This window comes from Myxocyprinus asiaticus, chromosome 17 (genome assembly GCF_019703515.2).
Source record: "Myxocyprinus asiaticus isolate MX2 ecotype Aquarium Trade chromosome 17, UBuf_Myxa_2, whole genome shotgun sequence".
Taxonomy (NCBI): Eukaryota; Metazoa; Chordata; class Actinopteri; order Cypriniformes; family Catostomidae; genus Myxocyprinus; species Myxocyprinus asiaticus.
In genome coordinates this window covers 5,389,772-5,415,430 of record NC_059360.1, presented here as the reverse complement: position 1 = coordinate 5,415,430, position 25,659 = coordinate 5,389,772, and the positions used below count along the sequence as shown (strand labels likewise).

Genomic DNA, 25,659 nt, shown 5'->3' with positions numbered 1-25,659 from the left:
TGACTGTATGAGTGCATGTTTTGTTTCATTTATGTGTTTGTGTGAGCTGGGAGCACAGACTTTTTAAAATAAGAGTTCTGTATAAATAAGTATTTCAGGCTTGTTCATTGTTTAAAGTCATGCACTATGAACCAAATCTTTTTCTGGTAATTATTGGGATTTTGGTTCCACAATAAACTGCATCTGGTATTGCATAATTTTTGACTCTTCCCTTACAAAAATCAAGAGTTCTGGCAAACCTGCTGCAAATCTGCCTCTCATTATTTTCACATGCAGATGACACTACCGGTGAAGAGCTGAAAGGAGGGTTCGCTTACAAAAAATCTAAACTTGCCACAAATTTGCTGCTCATTATTTTCACATGCAAATTAGCTTTTGATTCACCGCAAATGTTTGCCAGAAGTTTGCAGCTCTTCGCCGGTAGTGGTGAACCTCTACCTTTGGCAACAATGGACAATTTGCCGCAAGTTTGCTGCAAAGCTCATTTGCATGTAAAATTATCAGTGGCAAATTTGTGGCAAGGTTGTGGCAAATTTGCCATGAATTCTTTATTTTCATAAGGGTTGTTGCCGCTATGTCTGTGCCTGATACAGTTGGAAAATACATTTTAAAAAATTCAATAAATAGATTTTAAATATGCAGTTCTGTATTCTGGACTTCCTAACCAATAGACCTCAGCCTGTTACGTTGGGCGATCACATGTCCTCTACCCTCATCACATATACTGGACACTGAACTGTATCTCCTCAAGACCATCCCCTTTCACTCATTCTGACATGTACTCAGATGTCCTTCTGAAAGGCCAGCTGTACCAGCTGGGACTTTCGAGTGAGGAGCATGACATACTTGGTCTGCAAAAATTTTCTTCAATATTGAAAACTAATTTTCACAGCTTGCAGATGATGTACCAAATGTTACGCCATGTTTTAGTGCCACTCAGTGTGGTCTCCAGGGTCTTAAAAGCAGTCTTTGCACAGTCAACTTTTCCTCTGCTCTATGGTCCAGCTGTGTTTGTATGAACTGCTTTGCAACAATGAACTTTGGCTCAACAATGGTCAGATTGGTTAAGTCCATTATGGACTTTATGGCCTTTGTGTCATCCTTTGACTCAAGAGCATGCAGCACCTTTAACAGCACTGTGTTCTGATCACTGAAACACATGTTCATCTCTCCTAACACAGACTCCACATTTTTCAAACCGACTATACCCTCAACAATATAGCACACCGGCATCCTGTTGTCTGCTCTTTTCTGTATAAGAGTTGAGGTCCTCAGTGCATCTGTGGCAACGTCTAATAACTTTTTCAACATTTTCTTCCTCACAGCACAGTTTCCATACACATTCTGCTGCACCTGATACAAGTTTCAAAAGCAATGGATCTCTCGTGCCATCCACTTTAATTGTGAACCAAGATTCCCCTCTGACAATTGTGTTGGTGATAATGCTGCTCATAGTTCCAATCACCTTGTTTTGTAAAAGGTGATTGTAAAATGTTTTTGGTATTGTCTGAACAATTTTGGCCAACTCGGGAAACTTTTTGTGTAATCCAACAATGACATAAAAGGTCCATAACCTCCCTTTGTCAGAGAGCTAGACAAAGGGACCCAAAAGCAGAGGAACAGTTCAGAGGATTTATTTACAATAAATAATGTTAACTGTGCTGGCAAAGACTGGAGATCCTGGCACCAGCTGCAGTAGAGGGAAGGAGTCTTGTGAATGAGTGTTCGCCGCAATCACACAATGGGCAGATCTGTGAAGAGTGTGTTCGTAGATGAGTATGTGCATTGTGGAAGTCAGGAGTAGAGCCGTAAGAATCCTCCGTAGAAGCATAGTGAGGTGCAGAGAATAACACCTAGCAGATTTGAAGGTAATCACATTCCCGACACACAGGCAGAGACAAGGAATCCTCCGTTGAAGATTTGTGAGAGCAAAGAACAAGTGTACAGCAAGCTGGAAGGTAACCACACTCCCGATACGTGGGCAGAGACAGGCAACCAAACAGATACACGAGACAGGACCAACTAGGCAGAGAGAGAGGTAAGTTACTTCACAACAAACAATTATCTACTCTAGCCATGATACTGAGAACACGAATGGTTTAAGTAGGGAGTGAATTAGAGGAGAACCAGGTGTTGCTAGCATGCTAATTAGTGGCATGATCAGCGTTCCCCTGGGAACAATCAATGTTCCCATGGAAACACTGATCATGCGTGCCGGCTTCGCCTGCGAAATGTGAGGGAGAGAAAATAACAAAACACACAGAATAAATCGACAAACTCACCGGAGCCGTGACACCCTTAGACATGTCATTGAATGCCTCAAGTTTTTCACTTTCATATGCAACTGACTGAATGCAAGAAATTCAATAAGATCAGTAACAGTTGAAATGTAATACCTATTTCTTTTAATTGGTCTGCATTCACAAGCATGGATATTTATTCATCCATTTCACTGCATGTCTCCCATTCTTTCCAAATAGCATAACAAAGTGACATGTAGGACCGGATAACCAAATCCAGGATCCGCTTATGCAAAAAGAGCGGAAAGTCTGAAGACCAGATGTCCCTGGCAAACAACTGCTATCATTCTTCATACTTCAGACTATGAGGCAAATTCCTGTTATTCCTACTGGTTGTACAATAAAATGGAATCGTAATCACACAGCTTCAAATCAAAGAACAATATGGATCTGTTTCAAAACCTACTTAGCTGCATTGCTGTGTACTGTCTACATAGGCATCCTAACTGAAATAGAATGTCAAAAGAGACCAATTTGGAATGCTTTACATAGGTAGCAATTCTGTGCATACAAATAGCACTCAAAGCAAATGGGAGACTTGACTCACAATTTATTTAAATGGAGTTTGGTGTTAGCATGTTGTTAAGCTAACAACGCTATCCTCTATGTTTAGAAATGTACAGCACATATGAAAATACTTACTTCCCATTATACGTGAAGGGCTGTTCTGGTGATGTCCCCTTGTTCTTTTCTGGTGACATATCCAATCCACCTCCATCATCTTCTGGTGATGATGTTGTCCATGCACTCTTGATTGCATCGAGTAAGGAGGATCTTTGTATGACACGTTGACAGCCTGGATAGGTCTCTTTTTTGTCATTCTCCAGCATTCTAAGAAATGGCTCATATTTAAATAACTTCATTAATTTTTCCATATTGAATGAAATACAAGTATATTTATAATAAACATTTCTTCCAAAAAGTAAAATTTTATGTTTTATGATTAGCAAATCTTGGATGGATTTGTTTTTTTTTTAACCTAGCTTGTTGCAATGCAAAATGGGCTTGCATTCTCCTCAAAGTCTACACATAATGCAGCATAGATTTTGGACAAAGGAGGTATCTTAGATGGCAGCACAATCATCCAGCCTTCATATCAGGAGTGTGCCTATGATGAGACTTGCTAAGTTTTAAAACAGATATCACCAAAACAGCATTCTTTCACTTTCTTTTTTGCAAATGTAGTTTCTCACTAGCTGGAGATCAAGCAACATGATCTCATTGTGATCAAGTTGACATGTTGCTATGGAATATTACAGTATACTGACATCAATCCCATTCTGGGGAGTATCTGACAAGCCCCATCTTCCATCAGACATCTTCCATTTTTGCATCAATTCATCAATATGTTTACACTTCTGTGGCACGACTGCGTTGCATCAGCAGCATCAGAGACCTGGGTTCTCGTCCTGCGTTAAAACCAGGATGTAATTGTGTTTACATAATTAATGACAGATGCAGTTCAGAGGTTCCATTTTCCCGTTAAGATTACACTTTTACACACTGTATTACATCAATTGCAACTAAAAGCAACTCACTATACAACTCGCTTTTATGTTCAACAATACTTCCAGATTTGGCCACTGGGGGCAGTGGTTTGAATTTCGTTAAGCACAGATCGATTTCAGCTGAAGAACTTTTGACCTTCTGTTGCACTTGTCCTGAATTCGGTGCATCAAAATCGATTAAGGTGGAATCAAAAATTTAAAGTAACACTAAATGAAGTTTTCTCCTATATAATACCTAACATGATCACACAGTAAATCAGAGTGCTGTGTGTGAAAATATTGGTTTTACAGTATGAGCTCGGAAAATTATTGGGACCGTTACTTCACAATTGACTCACAGCATTTACATCTCTGACTTGTGGTCAAAGCAGTGGCTAATTCTCAGGGCATTCTCTGTCTGCGTAACATGCCTAATAAATAAATAAATAAATAAATATTTATCTCTCTTTCCGTCTCATTTACCTTTTTGCATATTTTTCAATCACTTTGCACTCCAAATTCTGTCCATTTGCAGACTTCGTTCATCTTTAAATGAAAAGGGGCAAAAATTGTATCCAATCAGAATTTATTCCTTGACTCTTACGAGCAAAACGTGAGTCTGAGCTCCACCCCCTAAGGCCTTCAGAATTTAAACTGAATCCCTCAACAGTGCAAATGAATATGCATCTAATGTCAGACTGCCAGATACATCAGCCAATCAGATAGTTTTATTTGTACTTGGTGGGTGTAGTCTTTTAGATTTTGTCCAACAGTTTGAAATACTATGTGGAAAGCAAATCTGTCACTGAATTTACATTTATGTCTTCATTTGCCTGAATCTGTAAAGATTTGGGGACCTTTGTAGGCATATTGGGAATATATTTTTGAGACATTTAATGCTGTATGTAAACCCATGCGTTAACTAATGAAAGAGAAATGATTTGAGTGTTTCAATAAAGCTATTACATGTAAAAATGTAGTACAGTGTTTGTCTTGTTATTGCTATATATATTTTTTATATGTATCAATATATAGCCATACATGGTTCATGCATATATTGCAGAATACTGAGAAATATAAGCACTAGATTCCCATATATGAAAATGTATTATTTAATATATCACATTATATTTTCCAATATATTCACATAGATTTTTGTTTCGTAAGGGTAGTTTACACTTCAGTGTCGTGTCAAGTTTTTGTTGGTGGCTTTTATTGATACTATTAATTGGCTGCGACGAAATTTATGAGCTCCACCTCTTAAGGCCTTCAGAATTTCTACTGAATCCCTCAACAGTGCAAATGAATATGCATCTAATATCAGATTGCCAGATTCATCAATCAATCAGATTGTTTTATTTGTACTTGGTGGGTGTAGTAATTTAGATACATTTGCCAAAGTCTTCAAACGGATCTTGAGTGACGCAATCACACATTAAGTGATGTAAATAATTAGAAAGCGTAGAGCGTGAGCAAGCCGACAAAGTCGGCTGTCATCTATGGTCTCTACTGACACTGAGAAAGAGATCCTTATAGATTTAAAGACCCGATATGCTCTGCATGGCTGTGTGATTGTTGAATTTATTAAACAGGAAAGTACCTTTTGCAGTGTTACAGCAACATCAGGAGTTTTCTAATTTGTCGATCGCTTACAATGGGTTCATTGAAGTGTAAACTAGGCTGGCTTGAGCATTCAGTATGGTGATGGGAAGTCCGATTCATTTCCACAAACCTGTACTTTTGGACAGTTCATTTCAATTAACTGGTTCAAAAACAGATTCAGCAGTTCTTTTACGTCATCATGTAATGATGTCTCTAGCACGTGATTCTAACATCCCGGAGTCATGGTTTTCACGCTCAAACATTTAAATAAAGTCATATTTGAATGCGCATTGCTGATTATAACCTTTTATTCAATTAAGTTATAATAATAATGGTGTTTATTGTGATCATTGTTTCATTCTGTGATCCTGCATGTCGAATACGACTGATATTGATTACATCAATATACATACAAAGTTTTGCACCTAAAGCACCCAATACAGATACTGTGCACAAATGCGGATATGTGTCTTAAATTTTATTTAATAAAACTAGTCATAAGAACATTTCCAGTATGTTTTGGTTGTTATTAAAGAAACTTACAGTTCGCTCCATGCTCGTTCATGTCCTCAGTACATGCATGGTCATAGGATCAGCAGCTCACTCATCAGATTCCTTGGTAATCCTCGGAAAACTTTGACAGTTCGTGGACCGGCACTTTCGGTTCTTTTTGAGTCGGACATGTCCGAAAAGCTGACTTTCGATTCTGTCTGCAAGTTTGATTCCTTCATTTTGAATGGGTTCTTTGGTTCAATAACTGGTCTAGTAACTCGTAAGAGCCACCTGCCTGTATTAGTAACTTCACTGAGTAAAAATGCCTACTTAAGTCTCAAGACCATCATTTGCAAATATTTGTAAATAATTCAAAAATAACACAGAAACAAACATCTGTAGGTTTCTAAATGTTTTATTCGGCTATTGACATTACCATCTCAGCACATAGCAAGTCCTCTGTAATCTTCTGCAAACTTTGACAGTCAGTGGGACCAGCTCATTCGGTTCTTTTTGAGTTGGACAGTTCGACGTGCTGCGTAGCCAGTACGCTGATTGTGTGTTTTGCATCATCAACCTGGAACTAAAGTTCGATTCAGTTCAATGTTGTGAACCGGCTTGACTGGTTACTTGCTGACATCACTAATTCAGTGTCATGTCAAATTTGTGTTGGTGGCTTTTGTTGGTACTATTATTTGGCTGCAACAAAATGTATGATGTGCATAGGGTGTCTTTTTCATTGCGAAAAGCATGGGCCGCTACTAGGTTAGGGTTTGTTTTTACTGGAATGTGACGAAAAAATTGTGGGACCACAAATATGCAGTGACATATTGAGGACACATGGCTTTTGAAAAGTTCACAATATGACAAATTGAGAGATTGAAATTTGCTGCAACATGGCAAGTTGAAATATGACAAAACTCCCATGGTGACAGCACAAACCATATGTGTATTTCACAGCTACTTTCTCAAAATGGGTATAAATACTGTTTCTGTAAGTATCCTCAGTATCAGTTTTTAAGGAAAAATTAAAAACATAAAAATAAAAACAGCAACATAAGCTATAGAATTTATATGGCCTGTTAATATGTATAAATGTTGAAATCAGTAGCTGCCATGACAATTAAAGTTTTGTGTTTCTAACATTTTCTGTGTCCTCTATAGTCCGGATGTTTGTAATTGATCTCTCAACATACAAACTGTGAGTTTTTTTTTTTTCTGTAGAATGGAACTACAGTGTGGAACAAGACTCTGGAGCAGGTCCAACACAAATGTATCTGAGTCCAGACCCTAAACTCTCTCTCAAAAATCAGTTTTAAAAATAACACTGCAGCTAAATGTAAGGTGCTTAATGTATTTCTTTCAACAGAGTTTTGGCAATAGAAATAAGTCATTCTCCATTTTTAGGAGAGGACATGGTGCATCTGGGAGGACTGGACAGCTTAAACCTAACAACACCCTTCTAGTCTTTAGAGTCAGTCCATAAGGAAATGAATGCATAAAACCAATGCCTTCAATTGAGGGTCAGAATTATTAGATGTCAGCTTTATATAAGACATCATGTCAGCACAAGAAAAAAATTCATAAGCTTATTCTATGCTGCCTTGTTTATTTTGTTCTACATAAACATGCATTCAAATCTGCATTCATATACTTTACAGTGGATTTCTTGAAGCTACACCCACAAATTCCATTGCTTCAAGTTACTGAGAAGTAAGATTGTATTTTCACATAATTTACATGACTTCATGATGTCACAAAGTCGGTGGTTCAGTGGGTAACACTGTCACCTCACAGCAAGAAGGTCCCTGGTTAGAGTCCAGGCTCACCCAGGGTGTGGAAACCCCCATATTCCAAAAACATGCAGGTTAAGTTAATTGGAAACTCTAAATTGCCTGTAGGTGAGAGTGTGAGTGTGAGTGTGAATGTGTATGTCTATGTCTGTGTGTGTGTTAGCCCTGTGATGAACTGGCCACTTGTCCAGGGTGTTTCCCTGCCTTTGGCCCAAGACAGCTGGAATAGGCTCCAGCACTACCTGTGACCCTACATAGAACAAGTGGCTATAGAAGATAAATGATGTCATAATGAAATTTAAGTCTGCGTGATATCTGAGCACATTCAAATATGATTACTGAAATGACAGATAATGCATTTTCAGTGTGTAAGCAAGTATCGGAAAAAGAGGGTTATATAATCAGACATTTGACCTGTAATCTATTGCTCCCTTTTTTCAGTGATTCAGTCCTCCTCAAAGTTATTTTGAACTAAATATTTCCACAGAAGTGGATGAACAAATCTGATGAAAAAACAGGCATGTTTGTGGGGAGCCAGCCTTTAACCTCCTCTTCTATATCAGATATCAAATAATGACTGCATGTGTTTAATGTGTAAAATCAATCTGAGAGCACAATTAAGGATTTCTGCCAATGATTACCTGCACTTCTAATGTAGTGGAACAAAACCTTATAGGAATACTATTCAAAGTAGTTGAAAACGTTTTTCAGTGAAACATGAAAGGAGAAAGTTTTGAAGAATCTTCACACAGCGTATAAAAGCATCAAAGACTACTCTGTATATTCCATGTTTTGTTTTTGTTTTTTTTAAGTCAAATGATAGGTTTGTGACATGGGGGTAAAATGTGTAAATAATGACAGAATTTAAATTTGTGGCTAAACTATTCCTTTAATAAATGTTATGGCATTTACATGAACATTGCATTGGAAGCCCTTTCCTTTTAATGTTTTCCTTATAAATACAAGATCCACTGCTTTACAGAGGTCATGTGAAGTGTGTTTATTCCCTAGTTATCCCTAGTTACAGCACCATGAACTTTGTTACATAACAGAACATTTATTCTGATCCTAGACAAGAAAATATTTCATGATAAATTACCCAAACCTTGTGATGTTATTCTTAAATTTTCACCAAAGAGAGATCACAAGAGCAATTAAACATTTTCAGTAGTTTTATTGAAAAATGCCTCTTCTGATTCAGAAATAAATAAGAAAACAAGGCTGTGGAATTCACAATGTGCAATTCAGACATGAAAGAAGCTATTCTTTTTCCATAGTCTTGCAACAAATTCCAAATGCATTTGAAACTGATAGCATTGGAAAAACAACTATATTCTGAATGTAAACGTCCTTACTAAATATACAACACAGGCATGCAATTCATCCTTTGGTCTGAGTTTGTATACAACAGATAAATATTCAGTTTAGGATAACAAAACAAAAGTCAGGTTTAACAAGATTTAAAGGAAGTGGAACCATTTGCCATTTTCCATGAGAGAGAAGACATAGCACATAAAATTGCAGTGCAACAAACATGTTTACACTTTAAAACTTTCTAATGTGTGAGGATTCCATTCTTAGTTATTAATAGGTCTTTATTTCCATTGCATATTCTGTGATTGGGATACTGAACTTGAGTTTCTTACAAATACAAAATGCAGTTATGTTACAAGCAAAGACACAATTTGGAACCATTAATAAGCACACAGGTTTCTTAAAAGGAAACTAGGATTGAATATCAGCCTTATTTCCACATTTGCATATGAATGTGGATTGAGGCTAGGTTTTGTAAACTAAAGATACAACTGAACGATTCCTCCACTTCACTTTATGTTTCTATTCTTTCAGCTTCCTGTGTTGATAGCGATCTTTTTCCACGCTGGTTTCTTAAACTTGGTGACTGTGTCTCAATGTCTTCTGATGGCTCGGCTGGTATGGGCACTACGTAGGTTTCAGGTCCAGGTTGGTAGGGGCCTGCTTGGAAATATTATTTGGCCAGCTGAGCATGTGCTTTTTGGTTCCGACATGTCATAACTTCATTTATACATAGTGTCAATGTAATCTTGATTAAATCGTAAAAAAGTAATACAAAAATGTCAATGTTAACCCCATTCTGTAGCTGTCCTCAACTATCGCTAATCTAACATAAGTGTATAAAAAGAATTTATTTGGGGACATTTGAAGGTAACACACTTGCACTAATCTCTCTGAGGTATCACACAATTATATAAATCACAATACAAAATAATAAAGTAAAGTTTGTAACACAGCACTCTGCAAACATACCAAAAACTTTATGGTGCATATACAAATGGCACATGCTATATTTTTGACCTGAGCATTGGCTGCATACAACAATAAAGGTGTTTCAAAAAAATAAAACAGGTTATGTCAGCCGTCAGCAAGAAGCAAGTTATCAGGCACAAGCTTGGTGACTGCTGTTAACCTATTTTAGCCGATCAACATTTACAGGGCACAATTAGTTTAGTTACAGTCATCTAACCCTCATACAAAGCTACCACTGTTGAACAAAAAAAAAAAGGTCATTATGTTAGTAGTTTCACATGCGTTGTCGGCAAACAGAAGTTCTCTCTTGCTGTTCTGCAGTTTAAGTTCTAGATGCAAACAGGCCACAGGTATGTGTCTCCAGTATGATATAGTAGCGCTCAGCTGGTGTTAGTGGCAGTCCAGTCCTTTCTTTGGTTTGATTGATTTTAAGAGTTGGCCAGCAAATATTCAGCAATCATATCCATGGTGGTTATCCTTATTAGCTCATGAGCGTGTGTGCTAATCTCTCTGACAAAGGATGTGTAAGGAATCAGGCAGTCTACATAGCATACTATGCAAAACCTGAAATGGGTTAAAGATTGTGTTAGCTCTTCTCAGTGGCAAAATTATTAACTACTTCCTGTAGCGTAAAAGAAATTATAACATGCAGTTCTTTACCAATTAGCTGTTAAACACTTTTTTTTCCTTTTTTTTTTTTAAATAGCAAACGAGCTAAAGATCTGTTCCAAAACCTAGTGAGCTGCCTGCCAAGACCACATTATAAGACACTATGCTGCATTCTAAGGTACCTTGTTTTGGCCAAATTCTAAGGCAGCATTGTATGGTTGACAAGTTGAGAGAAATATTAAATATAAATACATTTGATAAAAATACTATTCAACCCAATAATTGTGTGTGCTATTTATTTTTATGCTTCTGAGCGTATCATGTTATTAGCTTAGCAGCATGCTAATGACAAACTCTTTTGGAATCGGATGTTTGTCAAGTCTCTGCACTTTGTATGAGGAGAACTATTTATCAGCGGTGGGTAGAGTAGCCAAAAACTGTACTTAAGTAAAAGTACAATTACTTAAAAAATTACTTGAGTAAGAGTAAGAAAGTATCCAATTAAAAGAGTACTCAAGTAGTGAGTAACTCATTACTTTCACAAATGACATAATGGATGTTAACTCCCCTATATTCCATTACATAATAGACATTAAACATGTATTACAGAATTATTATTATTATTAGTGGAAATTCTGTCGTTCACCATCATGTTGTTCCAAACCCATATGACTTTCTTTCTTCCATGCAACACAATAAGGAGATATTAGACAGAATGTTAGCTTTTGTCACCATTTATTTTCAGTGAATGTGTTTTTTTCTCCATATTTTGAAAGTGAATGGTGACCGAGACTGTCAGTCCCTAACATTCTGTCTAACATATTTTGTGTTCCACATAATACAAAAGGTCACATGGGTTTGGAACAACATGAGGGTAGGTAAATGATGATAGAATATTAAATTATGGCTGAGCTATCACTTTAAAGGGATAGTTCACCCAAAAATGTAAATTCTCTCATCATTTACTCATCCTCATGCCATCCCAGATATGTATGACTTCCTTTCTTCTGCAGAACACAAATTAAGATTTTTAGAAGAATATTTCAGCTCTGTAGGCCAAAATTTTTATGCTACAAAAAGCACAAAAAGGCAGCATAAAAGTAATCCATAAGACTCCAGTAATTAAATCCATATCTTCAGAAGTGATATGATAGGTGTGGGTGAGGTCAATATTTGTCATTTTCTGCTAGACATTCTTCTCCCTGCCCAGCAGGGGGCGATATGCAGAGAAGTAATTCAGAAGTAATGAATGTGAATCACCAAAAACACAAGAAGAATGTGAAGGTGATCTATATCTCTGTTTCTCATCCATACCTATCACATCGCTTCTGAAGATACTGATTTAACCATTGGAGTCTTATGGATTACTTTTATGCTGACTTTTTTTTAAATTTTGTTTAGCTTTAAAATGTTGCCATCCATTCACTTGCAATTTATGGAACTACAGAGCTGAGAAATACTCCTAAAAATCTGCATCTGAGTTCAGCAGATGAAAGAAAGTCATACACATCTGGGGTGGCATGAGGGTGAGTAAATAATGAGAATTGTAATTTTTGGGTAAACCATCCATTTAAGGGCTCTTGTCAGATCTGGATGAATTTGTCAATAAGAAGAGAGGTTTGGAAAAATTTCTAGTAATTATTACAGTGAAAATGTGAAAATGTCCCACAAGGACATTATATATAATGCTGAAATATAAACCAAAGCAAGATCATGCTTTATTAATGCCTACTTTCACTATTTCATAGCTTTTAAAGTCCTGCGTGGATTCTTATTTCAGTGTAGTTACAGTTTTCTGTGTCGAAAGAATTTAGATCATTAGTTCTGTACAGCAATACCGCCGCTTTCTAAATGCAGAGTGTGCAGCCTAGTGAGTAGGGCACCAACCCTGGTCGTGTAACACTCACTGTGTCTGAAACCGCCCCCTATCCATTATACAGTACACTATTTCGGGTGTCCGCCATTTTGTAGAAGTGTCTGAATTCTGAGTGAGCCACTCGTTCCCTTCTTTTGTTCACTCATTCTTACACACAATGCACTCTAATTTCGAGTGTACATTTAATGTGCACTCGACGATGGTTAATTGCCCACAATCCACCAAGGGGAAGACGTATGAGCTGGGAGTTTACTGCTTCCTTCACTCTTGCAATATTTTATTTCATGCTGAATGTATTAAATTACTTTTTGACAAATCATTACTTGATTAAAATAACATAACATATAGAGAGGCAAAACATACAGATACATTTTAAAATGTACTCTTTATTTGATAAAATGTGTTTACTCTTATATTAACATACAGTATATATTAAAAATGACAGAATGAAGATTTAATGTATTATTATATTATTTAATAAGAATAACATGTAAGGCTCAAGTATTTTAAAGTTCATATGTGACTTTGTTTCTGCGACAGCCTCAGAGCTCTGACACTCTGTGTATACGTCAGCATCCCAATTCACTCACTCATTTCGTTCACTCACTGCTGAGATATAGTGCACTCACTGCCATTCACTACATAGGACATAGTGAATGAGTGAACAACACAGCCACTCTCTTCACCATACGATCGCCTCATGCCCGTGCACACGCAGAAATGCTGTCTGTTCGTGCTCCAGTTGTCAATCACGCGAACGGCAGAGCAAAAGGCATTTACACTTTACTTGGATGTTTACATGGATTTATACAGTTAATCCACCAAAATTAGCTGCAAAATGTTTTTTACTTTCTTGACCCATGACTTATTAAAAAAATTATTTATTTTAAATTCTTCAATTTGTGTTGGTTTATATGTATTTTTATTTATATTTTTGGGATTTAATTTATTTTTTTCTTTCACCTGTACTTCTTGTCTTTATGACTCAGTGGTTGTATTCGTACATTGTTCAATCTGTGTAATTTTGTACATCTTATTGGACATTTATGTATATTGAACATTCTGTTTTTCAATAAAAAAAATCTTTTCAGATGGTCCCTTACCACACCCTCCACAGTATTAGCATGTTTTAGTACAATGTGTGAACTTTTCAGATGGTCCCTTACCACAGCTACCCTCCACACTATTAGCACATTTTCAGCAAAATGTTTGGACATTTCAGACAACCCCTTACACACTATAGGCAAAATTTCCAACTTATATCAATGTCAAATCAATGATCTGGAACAATTTCGCCTTGACGCCATCTGACTAGCTTAAATACGGGACAAATTGCGTATTTTATGGGACGGGTGGCAACCCTATATAGACCCAAAGTCATTAATTTCAAAGGGAGAGTCTCATAGAGTTCTGAAAATCAGCAGATGCAGAATTCTCCAATCCGTTTTGAGTTTTGGATGCATTGAAATATTTAAACTTGTGCGACTAGACAGTATACGACCGCCTGAGCAAGACTATGAGTGCAGTGACATCAACGGTTTTGTCTTTCACTTCATTCTTAATTCCTGCTAGCTCAGCAGATTAAATGCTTATGAATGAGGAAGTCAGAAATGTTCATTTACATTGCAAATATGTCACAAAAGGCATTTGTAATAAAATGTAAATATTAATAAAAATTTTTTTTTTTTTCCAGGTGCAATACAAGTTAAGCTCAATCAACAGCAATAGTGGCATAATGTTGATAACCCCCCCCCCCCCCCCAAAAAAAAAGGAAAAGAATTGACCCCTCTTTTTCTTAAAAAAATAAATAAAATAAAAAAAAAGCAAAATCAAGTTTACAGTGAGGCACTTGCAAAGGAAGTCAATGGGGCCGATTTTTAGAGGGTTTAAAGGCAGAAATGTAAAGCTTATAATTTTATAAAAAGCACACATTATTCACTTTGATAAAAGCACTCACATATTTGAGCTGTAAAGTTGTTTAAATGGTCATTTTTAATGTCATTTTAAGGTTAACCGCGTTACATTGTCAGTGCAAAGTTGTAAAATTGGATATAACATTACACAGAAAAGGTACCGCTAGGGGTGAAATGTTTCAGTTGTATCTGGAGATCGAAGATAGTGAAAAAGTGTCTTTAAGATTATGTTTTAGAAGGCAACTGCCTTTGTAGACAGCAGGGTGGCTCAATAGGTTTTGGAACAGTGCTTTTAAGACCTTATGCTAAACCTTATGTGCATACCTGGGTATCCTTGTCCATTGTAGGGAATGCCTACACACTGAGAGGAATCACAATATCCAGGAGGTCCAGGTGGTCCTCGGATTCCAGGGGAACCCTGCCGCCCTGGTGGGCCATTGGGCCCAGATGAGCCTGTGGGACCAGGGGGCCCTATTTGGGACTGCCCTGGTGGCCCTAGAAAAAGAAAGCGAAGAAAAAAAAAATCTTGACATCCCTTCAAAGTTTCAGTGTGATATATAGGGGGAAAACTGATCTTAACACAGTAATTTAAATATTTTGACTGCTTAATTAAAAGGAAGAAGGGGAAACTCCTTTGCCCCCTCCCCCCCAAACCCCTTTCTGTCTAGACAGTACAAACCAAACTGGAATGTTGTCCCTCAACTCTCACTCTTGTACACTACGATGTCAGTACATGTGTTGGCAATGAAGCCTCTGCAGAAAGCACTCCCCCAAACTCCAAACAGTGAGTCACCACAAACTTCCTCCTACTGTACAAATACAACCTTAGTCTGATTCATTCACAAAGTGGTCTTGGCATCGTTCATATGAAGGAGACATTCCACTTCTTTCTAGTTTTCAACGATAGCCTGGCTCCTGGGACTGTGGGTTTGCACTAGCACATTGTATAGCAATTAAATATGTTGACTACGTAGGCTAAGCAACATAAAAGCCAAAATGTCCCCTGGAGAAAATGCTGAATTGTGTTTAACAGATTGTTGTTCTAGTTACCATGACACCAATAATTCATTAACCTTTATGTGTTGTGCACTTGGATGACTGAATCAAGGTGCTGTACTCAAAACCCTAAACATGTCTGAACAAATTTCCCCTAATAACTAGATCATTTATTTCTACATGAACTGTGTTATCGACATTCCCTTTGCTCCCATATATGCGTCACGTTCAGTAAGTAACTTCCTCATAGCAACGTAATTTACCACAACGCTTGTGTAAATAACAAACATGGCATCCGAGGAAGACTTCGCTATTTTATTTTCAGAGTTGTTGCTGTGTTTGTTTACTTAACTTTCCATCACGACCTGCAGTGGAATTGCACTACAATAATGGGTTTTTCCTCTTACATAAAACTCTGGGATTCCCCCAGTGTACTTGAGTGTATATACGTGAACAAGGGACAGTAGTCGATGTTCTAAATTGTTGTATATAAATGGATATAGTTTATAGTGTACTAGTGCCCGACCGATATATTGGTCGGCTGATATTAGCCTTTCACCGATATATCAGTATCGGTGTATATTTTACAGATTTCAGAATATATAATGCAGAAAACAATGCTTTAGAATTGGTGTCATAGTGTAGTTTGTCCAGCAGAGCACGCTCTGACTCCATTGTTTACAGAGTTGAGCTGACGGTGGCTCTGCAGACAGGGCGGAGTTGAGTGGTGTCTCAGTAAGTTAACTAGTTTGTGAAATACATACTGGAAACTTAATAAACAATGACCCCATCATTTTCCCTTTTCAATATAACTAATATAACATTAACCTTGTCCCTGACAACCATGTCACTCATGTCTGTTTGCTCTTAGCCAGCTATAGTTTATCAGTGCAGTCAGTAATGTAGCATATTGAAAGGTAAACATCAGAGCATCTTTTTGCAGCTCAGCAGACAACGGTGCGGTGGTGGACTGTGTCTGATGAGTGTTGATTTCATGCTATGTTGTTACCTATTTGGTGAGACACAATGCTGGAAAGTAAAATAAACAATGTCCGTCTTTTACTCTCCGTGACAACGAGCTTATAGCTAACTAGCTAAGCACGTAGGTACTTTCATTGTTGTCAGCTGAGTGGAAGCTAATGAGTAAACATGTATTCACCAAACTGTTTTGTTCAGGATTTACAGTTTGGTACCCCCTTCAACCGAACAATTACAGTCGTTGCATTTATAAAATGTAATATTTAAAAGTCTGGTTTTCCACCGTTGAAAGTTTCCCCTGTGTAACACCGCTGCTTATCTGTTTATCTTGACTGGGCAGTATTAATATAGTCAGCATTTGACTGATACTAAACAGTACTGATGTTTATTTAGCTATTTATTTTATTTGTATTTATTCTTTATTTTAATGGTCAGCATTTGACTGATACTAAACAGTACTGATGTTTATTTAGCTATTTATTTTATTTGTGTTTATTCTTTATTTTAATGGTCAGCATTTGACTGATACTAAACAGTACTGATGTTTATTTAGCTATTTATTTTATTTTTATTTATTCTTTATTTTAATGGTCAGCATTTGACTGAGACTAAACAGTACTGAAGTTTATTTAGCTATTTGTTTTATTTTTATTTATTCTTTATTTAAATGGTCAGCAATTGACTTATACTAAACATACAGTACTGATGTTTATTAAGCTATTTATTGTATTTTTATTTATTTATTTTCTCAGTGTTCATTTCTAGAATTTGTTGACAATGTATTATAATAATAATGTAAAATATTCTTTGATAAAAATATTTAAGAAAGCAGCCTTCTGAGTACCTTTGCATAGTCATATCGGTGCAAAATCAGTGAAAAATCTACATAGAAAAGGTCTGTTTTCATTCCAGCTCAAAAATTAAATACATCGGCAACCATATCTGTAATCGGTGAATTTTCCCTCTCTAAAATCGGTATTGGTCTCAAAAATCCCATATCGGTCGGGCTCTATAGTGTACAGTATGTGTTTTTCCATTTTCTCGCTGTAGTCCCAGAAATGTTGAATTCTTTCTGCTGTGTTGACTTGTTGATATGATGTAGGGCTCCATCCTATGACATTATTTATGCCATCTATTCCCCACACATGGGTACTCTTCAAAAACCTGTAAGAATGCTGTTAATGCATTTAGGGCGCTACAAAGAACCACTGAAGAACCATTATTTGTATAGTTGTTGGATTCTGATTTATCACAGAAAAAGCCCTGCTTACCTTTATATCTTACACATCAATAAATGTTTCAACTAAGTATATAACCCGTCATAGGCCTTTTGAGGCAAAACCTTCAGCTAAATTGTAATACTTTTGAGGTTCTCTTAATCCCAACTGTCACAACTCGGTTTGATGAGAGGTTGGCACTTCTTTGAACCAACTTGTCCAACCAAACTAGAGGAAACAGTCATACCCGATACTTTGGAAAAACTAATGCCAACAGTTGCATAAAAGACCATTCATTTCATGATTATTCATCATTTTGGTGTTTATGTTCATCTATCAAGCTTAAATACTTGAGTGTTCCTCTCAGAATGAGGAACATTGTGATATGGAAATGACTACTTTTTGTTGATAAATAGATGTTAACGATCAGCAGAAATGGTGTTCATTTATCAAGAGATTTGGGATAGGCTACGTCTGAAACTCGATCGGTGTGTGCACACTAACTCTGGATATAATTAGCACTGAAATTAGCCCAGTTAAGCTTAGATGGAGTAAGGTTGCATAATGACATACCAGGTGGTCCAGGTAATCCTCTCTGTCCCCGAGTGCCAATGCCTGGACTTCCTCTCTCACCCTTCTCTCCGGGCAATCCTAAAATACAAAGGGGAATATAAATACTTTAAACTGGCAACCATCTACCTGAGTGGTGGAAATGCTGAACACAAAGTATACAGATGTGGATGGACAGTCCAATACAACTGGTCAGATCTGAGATCAATTCAACAATAACATCTGTGTGTTTTGGTAGGCAAAAATCATTCAAATATCATTTTTTTGCTGTAATATTTTAAAAATTCCAATAGAATTCAAATAAAAAAGTTTGAACTACCAACCCTACTAACACTCACTGAGCACTTTATTAGAAAAACCTGTACACTTACTTATTCGTGCGATTATCTAATCAGCAATCGTGTGGCAGAGATGCAGTGCATAAAATCATGCAGATAAGGGTCAGGAGCTTCAATTAATGTTCACATCAACTATCAGAATGGGGAAAAAAGTGACGGGCTGGTTTGAGTATTTCTGTAACTACTGATCTCCTGGGATTTTCACGCACAACAGTCTCTAGAGTTTACTCAGAATGGTGCCAAAAACAAAAAACATTCAGCGAGCGGCAGTTCTACAGATGGAAGCGCCTTGTTGAAGTCAATGGAGAATGGCCAGACTGGTTTGAGCTGACAGAAAGGCTACAGTAACTCAGATAACCACTCTGTACAATTGCAGTGAGCAGATAGCATCACAGAATGCACATGCCGAACCTTGAGGCGGTTGGGCTACAATAGCATAAGACCACGTTGGGCACTTTATTAGGACCATAGTGTTCCTAATAAAGTTCTCAGTGAGTGTAAAACATGGTATGTTTATATAGCATGTGGTTGTTTTGTTCATATTTGATGTTTTGGGAGAAAATAAAAGTGCCTTTTACCCCACAGGGGTATTAGCTCCATTGTACCCAACATGTCTTTCTTTCCTTCCTCCTCACAAAATCATCCACTAGCTCATCAAAATGTAGCTGTCTGACAAGCTCTAATTCTGTAGACATGTTGCGGGGCCTGGTGACCCTGGTGTCAACAATATACGCTAAGGGGCCCAGGGATCCTAGTGATCAGCATGCGTTGTATGCGCAAAAGTGCCCAGAGTCCAAAGTGAGCAGCTTGCACTTTATTTGCTCTGAGGCCCGGGGACACTAGCGTTCAGCTTGGTTTGAAAGTCAGGTCGCATGACTTTTGCACTGGCCATACTGGCCCTCCGTCCCTGAAGGTGTCTGTAAATCACAACATTTTTTATTTAAATTAAGAATTTACTATATTTTAAATCCATTTAAATCCCAAAAAAATTTTGGAGGCAAAATACAGTGAAACTTGAAAAGAATTATGATTTAGCCTATGAGATCAACAAGAATGTAACTCAAAAGTCCAAACCATTGCCCAGTTTACAAGTTTTCAGAGAGTCACATAGCTCTAACTGACACTCCCACATCATCCCTACACTGCAATCTCAGCAGAGCATATTTCTGTCATTAGATACTCTGCTCAGCATGGTGTCAACCTAATATAAGGATAAATTTTAAGCCATCATTTTTAATAAACCTTAATAACAAAGATTTCTTCCTAAATGTGGAAATCACATACCTCTTTCTCCTGGAGGTCCTTGCGAACCTGGGTTTCCTGGGAAACCGTTGGGTCCAGTCTGACCTGGCTCTCCACGGGGTCCCTGGTTGCCAGGAGGGCCTGGAGGTCCAGCAGGACCAGGACTGTTGCTCCTGTAGTTACTGGGGATCTGGTTCATCATCATATCAATTCTGCTCATTTGTCCTACAAGCAAATTAGGCATTTTCTGTATTAGCATAATGAGAAAATTGTGGGTTTATGCAAAAACATGTTAAAGCCATCACTAGCATATTCACAAAGAATGTTGAGGCTGCTTACTGTTGACTAGTTGTTCACAGACTTGTCTTGCTACGGAGCGCATCATATTCTGTGACGCAGTATCTCCCTGGAGATCAGAGAGACAAGAGAATAAACTAAAATTTTACATTTTCTGAATCCAACAAACAAATAAAGTAAAACCTTTGCACATCTTGGTGGTCATGGGCAGATGCGTAGAACACACTTGATACAGATTTTGTTTGCATCGTTTATATTTTAAACGTGAGTGACAAGTTACACCCTGAAGTTTTTCTAATCCCTAATCCTAAATATAAGCAATAGTAATGCTTGCCTTTGCAAACACCATTAATAAATTACAAATATCAGAGTTATTCCTGTGATAAAGTTTATGAAAGTGACACCTACCCTTTCACCCTTCTCTCCTTTCATGCCAACAGCTCCCTGTGATTGACAGGAGAGAAAGATAAGACAGAAAACAGACAAAAGCAATAGCAGGTCTGTAGCTTGTAAGTAGATATGCTATAGTTCAATGGCAGATATCTATAATTCATCATCAACTTTGCTATTTTTTACATATACTATATATACATTTATATGAAAAAAAAGTCCAATGATTTAATTTTAATCACTTAAACATATACATACTGGGAAGCCAGTGTCTCCAGGTTTTCCTGGTTTTCCTGCGATTCCTGGCATCCCAGGTGATCCTGGGGGTCCCTAAAAATGTAAACATGGTAATCATTACTCTAATAGGCTTAATTAACTATTCAGTTCCTGACAGTTTGAACTCACAACATTACTGTTTATACATATTTACTTGGTCTTAAAAAACATAGGGCCTTATTCATGAAACTAGAACAACAAATTTGTGTGTAAATTCTTTCTTGCGTAAATTGTCCCATTGATTTGAATGGGGCAATTTACTTAAGAATCGTTTTTCTAACAATTTACAGACAAATTTGATCTGCTAATGTTTCATGAATAAGGTTCCAAAGTGTACATAAGTCAAACCTACTAGACATGAGAGATGGTAAAGTCAATTTCCAACAAAGCTTTTTCTCACAGAATAAAACTCCTTTAAATATTTCATGACCATTCATTTATTTATTCGGTAAGTAGTCATTTAATAAGCCGGATAATGTACAATCAGCCAGAAATTATGTCAAAATAATCCACTACAGTGAGTGGAGTTGTTTATTTTGCAATAATGACCAGATGACTGTGCATTATCCCTTCCTAATTGTATAATATATATGATATATGGTGGTACTGTATACATATACACCGATCAGCCACAACATTAAAATCACCTACCTAATATTGTGTAGGTCCTCCTCATGCCGCCAAAACAGCGCCAACCCGCATCTCAGAATAGCATTCTGACATGATATTCTTCTTACCACAATTGTCCAGAGTGGTTACCTGAGTTACTGTAGACTTTGTCAGTTCGAACCAGTCTGGCCATTCTCTGTTGACCTCTCTCATCAACAAGGCATTTCCATCCACAGAACTGCTGCTCACTGGATGTTTTTTGTTTTTGGCACCATTCGGAGTAATTATAGAGACTCTTATGCGTGAAAATCTCAGGAGATCAGCAGTTACAGAAATACTCAAACCAGCCCGTCAGGCACCAACAATCATGCCACGGTCCAAATCACTGAGAACACATTTTTTCCCCATTCTGATGGTTGATGTGAACATCAGCTGAAGCTTTTGACCCGTATCTGCATGATTTTATGCACTGCTCTGCTGCCACATGATTGGCTGATTAGATAATCGTATTGATGATTGTTGGTACCAGATGGGCTGGTTTAAGTATTTCTGTAACTGCTGATCTCCTGGGATTTTCATGCACAACAGTCTCTAGAATTTACTCCGAATGGTACCAAAAACAAAAACAAAAACAAAAACAAAAAAACATCCAGTGAGCGGCAGTTCTGCGGAAGGAAATGCCTTGTTGATGAGAGAGGTCAACAGAGTGGTTCGAACTGACAAAGTCTACGGTAACTCAGATAACCACTCTGTACAATTGTGGTGAGAAGAATATCATGTCAGAATGCTATTCTGAGATGCAGGCTATTTTGGCAGCACGAGGGGGACCTAAACAATATTTGGCAGGTGGTTTTAATGTTGTGGCTGATCGTTGTATATGTGAGTGTTGGCAAGGTTGAGTTAACTAAAGGAAGAATAGGACATTTGATGAATGCTTCATTTATATAACATTTGATATGTAATCTGATCTTAATGCTGACTTTTCTGGCTAAATGATAATTGCTTTACATTTAAAAGATAAATTACACACCATTGGTCCCGATGGACCTCTTGGTCCAGATGGGCCTTCATTTCCTGGTGGACCCTGAACAAAAACATATGCTGACATGAAATGTAGAAGATGGACAAACTAATAGTATCGGGGGAATGTCTAAACATGCCCTTGTAATGGGCTTATTGCAACAGACTAAATTGGTCTGGCCAGACAAGACACAACCTAGATAACAACTACAGCTGAAAAAATGCACTTGATGTTAAAACTATGACTGTTCATTCAGATTGCAAAACTTGTCTTACCCTCGCTCCAGTAGGTCCAATGGGGCCGAGAGGACCTGGAGCACCAACTTGGCCCTTTTAAGAAAAATCAATAATATAGTAGTAGTTTCAAAATACTGAACAGTGTTTTATATGTATCAAACAATGATTTAGCTGTTTGTGGATCAAAGCTGAATAATTCCATATACTGTCAGGATATGACTAAGTTTAACCTTTCCATGGAGAAGAAGAAAGGTTTTACTAATTAAGATACATAAATTCATGTGGAAATAAACCTCCTACAAAGAAATGTAGTCAGTGATGCATCTTCATCTTAAGGCATTAAGTACAAACATGTTTTTGGCGGTGTATGTTTCTGAAAGTTTCAAAAATAAAATGATGTCATGGGAAGGTATTAGGCACTTTCCATGAAAAGGGTACAAACTGAATAACTACATAAACAGTTATCTATCATACAACAGTGCCATCAATTTGGCATAATCTGTACAATTGATATTCAATATAAAAATATTATGGAAAATACATGTTTATCAATAATTAAAAAAACAACATTTGGTGCCAATGTCTAATAAAATGTATATCTGGCAATGTTACCCATTCTGGCATTTGTATTATTATTATTATTATTATTATTATTATTATTATTAATAATAATAATTCCAAAATCAAATGAAAAGTCAAACATTTTGGTAACAAAGTTGTAAACCTTATATAAAATAAATAGAAAATAAAACATCATATTGCATTTAATGTGACCTTATGATAAAAAACATTTTCTGAAGTTTAAGCATCTCCTTTCACTGATACTTTGTTTAACTTCTTAAGAGTTTCAAGCCATTTTTTGTAACATATTCGAGGAAAGTGCCATTAACAATCATTCCACGCTGCTTTAATCTAAACAAACATTTGAACTGCTATGTACTTTGCAACCCTACTGTAAAACTCCACATTTTGAGAGGACATCAGATCTATCTGCCAACTGTAAATTTTTTAAATATAAAAAAGTTAAGTGTGGAACTATTTAATTAGGATTAATTCAAACTGAAAGCCATTTATCTGATAAACATATTACATTTTCTGAATTCTGTTGAACCCAAAAAGCAAAAACATTGCCTTATGGACAGCCTCCAAAACCTAAAATGGCATCTGTACACCGCCTTGGATTTCATGAACTCAAAAAACAGCTCAAACACAAAAACCACTTACTCTCTGTCCAGGTAGACCTGGGTCACCAGGGTCTCCCTTAGGTCCGGGCCGCCCCTGAAAATGGAAGAAATGAAGAAAGCTTTCACACTGCAGCTATAAACCTGCCCCATTCATTCCTCTGTAACATCAAACATGAAATTTACATCTCGGCTGTATGTGGATTACAGGGAGAGGGGCAGAGTGAGTGCTGGCTCTAATAAATAAATGGGTCTGAAGCTTTCATCATAATTCATATCCACACATTACAGTACTATAGCCAGCCTTGTCTCATAATCCCTGCAGCATGTAACGGCCCAAGAAAGAAAAATAGAAATGCTAAAAAAGATATTCGAGGAACAAGAGAGCAGTGCACAAACAGCACTGGACAGAATTTTGTCCTTTACTTACCGGTTCACCAGGAATAGACAGTCCATTGGGACCCTGTGGGCCAGGTGGTCCCATTTGCCCTGGCGGACCCTGCTCGCCACGTTGGCCCATTGGACCCTGGAGAGAAAGACACAATTAGTTAGAATCTGTTATTCGGTTAACATGCTAATCTTCTTTCCTTATTGCTGTAGGGCAGGGTTTCGCAAAGCGTGGGATGCGGCCCATTGCAGGGGGATGCGAGTTCATTGAAACATAGACATTTCGTACTAAACGGACACCACGCAATAAAGTGACAATTAGGGCTACAACTAAAGATTATTTTGAAAATAATTTATTCTTCGATTATTTCTTCGATTAATCGATTATTCGGATAAAAGAAACATTTTATTTCCAGTATTTTATTAGAAAGTATTTATTAAAAAAAAAATATGATTAAAGGCATAATGATTCTGTTGATAATCAATTAATCTTCGATTATTTCTTCGATTAATCGATTATTCTGATAAAAAGCTAAATTTTGTGTCCAGTATTTTTTAAATGTATTTATTAAAAAAAATGATTAAGGGCATAACGATTCATTCATCTCATGATTTGGTTTAATTCATGATACTGAATTAACGATTTGATACTCAGATTGCTTGTTGCTGAAATTTTATCTGATCAGGATACAATGTAAGTGTTTTTTCTATCTGATGAAAAAAAAAAAGTTTAAACCAAATTTTTGACAAAAATGTGCACGTTTCCAAGGCAACCTTTTAACACTACAAGTATGCTGGCATGTGCAGTGAAAACAGTTTAGTTGATTATAATGGAATTAATTTGATGTGTTGCTACTCCCCTCATAGCTTGTGTAAATTGAGTGTTAAAAACCGAGGATAAAATGGACCCAATAAAAATGTGTAAATCTTTTAAAGATTTTTTTCTTTTCTCATGTTTTAAATGCATATGCATTGTTAATGTCACTGCAAAGCAATATTGCAAATGGAAGGCTGTTTCTTTTTATAAATAAACATTATTTTGTGAAATTGATCACAAAAGAGTAGCCTTATTCTAATATATCTTGGGGGCTGTGGGATTCTTAAATTTGGGAACCTCTTCTCTAGGGAATACTGACAGAAATGTTTTCACCTATTAACATATAGCTAGAGAACACAAATGAAATGCACATGTACTGATGGCTTGTAGCAGGGGCCTGTTCAATATCTACTTCAATATCTGATCATTTGGTATCGATCTGCAGGTCATTTGCTAATAGAAATGGAGGAGGAGGAGGAGGATGAGCTTACCTTTGGGCCAGAATCTCCTCTCTCACCTCGTTGGCCTTTTGTACCAGGGCTGCCCTGGAAAAAAAAAAAAAAGAAAAAAAACAAGAAGAGTATGTATAGACATTGCATTTCATAGGATTTCATAAGATTAATCATTTTATAAACCAAACTGTCAAAACAGCCCTAGAGGGAATAATGTTTCAATGTTGCCACATTTAAGTCCACCCAATGGACTTTAAGTGTATCCCTTAAAGTCCATGAGTAAGTCACTAGTCA

General features: G+C 36.9%; 1 protein-coding gene across 1 annotated transcript in view; it reads right to left on the bottom strand.

The window, feature by feature from the left end:
• Positions 1-8,831: 8,831 nt before the first annotated feature.
• LOC127454894 (collagen alpha-1(XII) chain-like) overlaps positions 8,832-25,659 on the bottom strand; it is a 141,251-nt gene continuing 124,423 nt past the window's right edge. Inside the window, exons 55-66 of the mRNA XM_051722398.1 lie at positions 25,405-25,458; positions 24,140-24,235; positions 23,753-23,806; positions 22,568-22,621; positions 22,302-22,355; positions 20,645-20,716; positions 20,405-20,440; positions 20,039-20,105; positions 19,742-19,924; positions 18,123-18,200; positions 14,683-14,853; positions 8,832-9,648 (exon numbers count right to left, since the gene is read on the bottom strand). Of these exons, the coding sequence (XP_051578358.1) occupies positions 9,503-9,648; positions 14,683-14,853; positions 18,123-18,200; positions 19,742-19,924; positions 20,039-20,105; positions 20,405-20,440; positions 20,645-20,716; positions 22,302-22,355; positions 22,568-22,621; positions 23,753-23,806; positions 24,140-24,235; positions 25,405-25,458 (1,065 nt within the window). The 3' untranslated portion in view covers positions 8,832-9,502. The remainder of the gene's footprint in view (positions 9,649-14,682; positions 14,854-18,122; positions 18,201-19,741; positions 19,925-20,038; positions 20,106-20,404; positions 20,441-20,644; positions 20,717-22,301; positions 22,356-22,567; positions 22,622-23,752; positions 23,807-24,139; positions 24,236-25,404; positions 25,459-25,659) is intronic.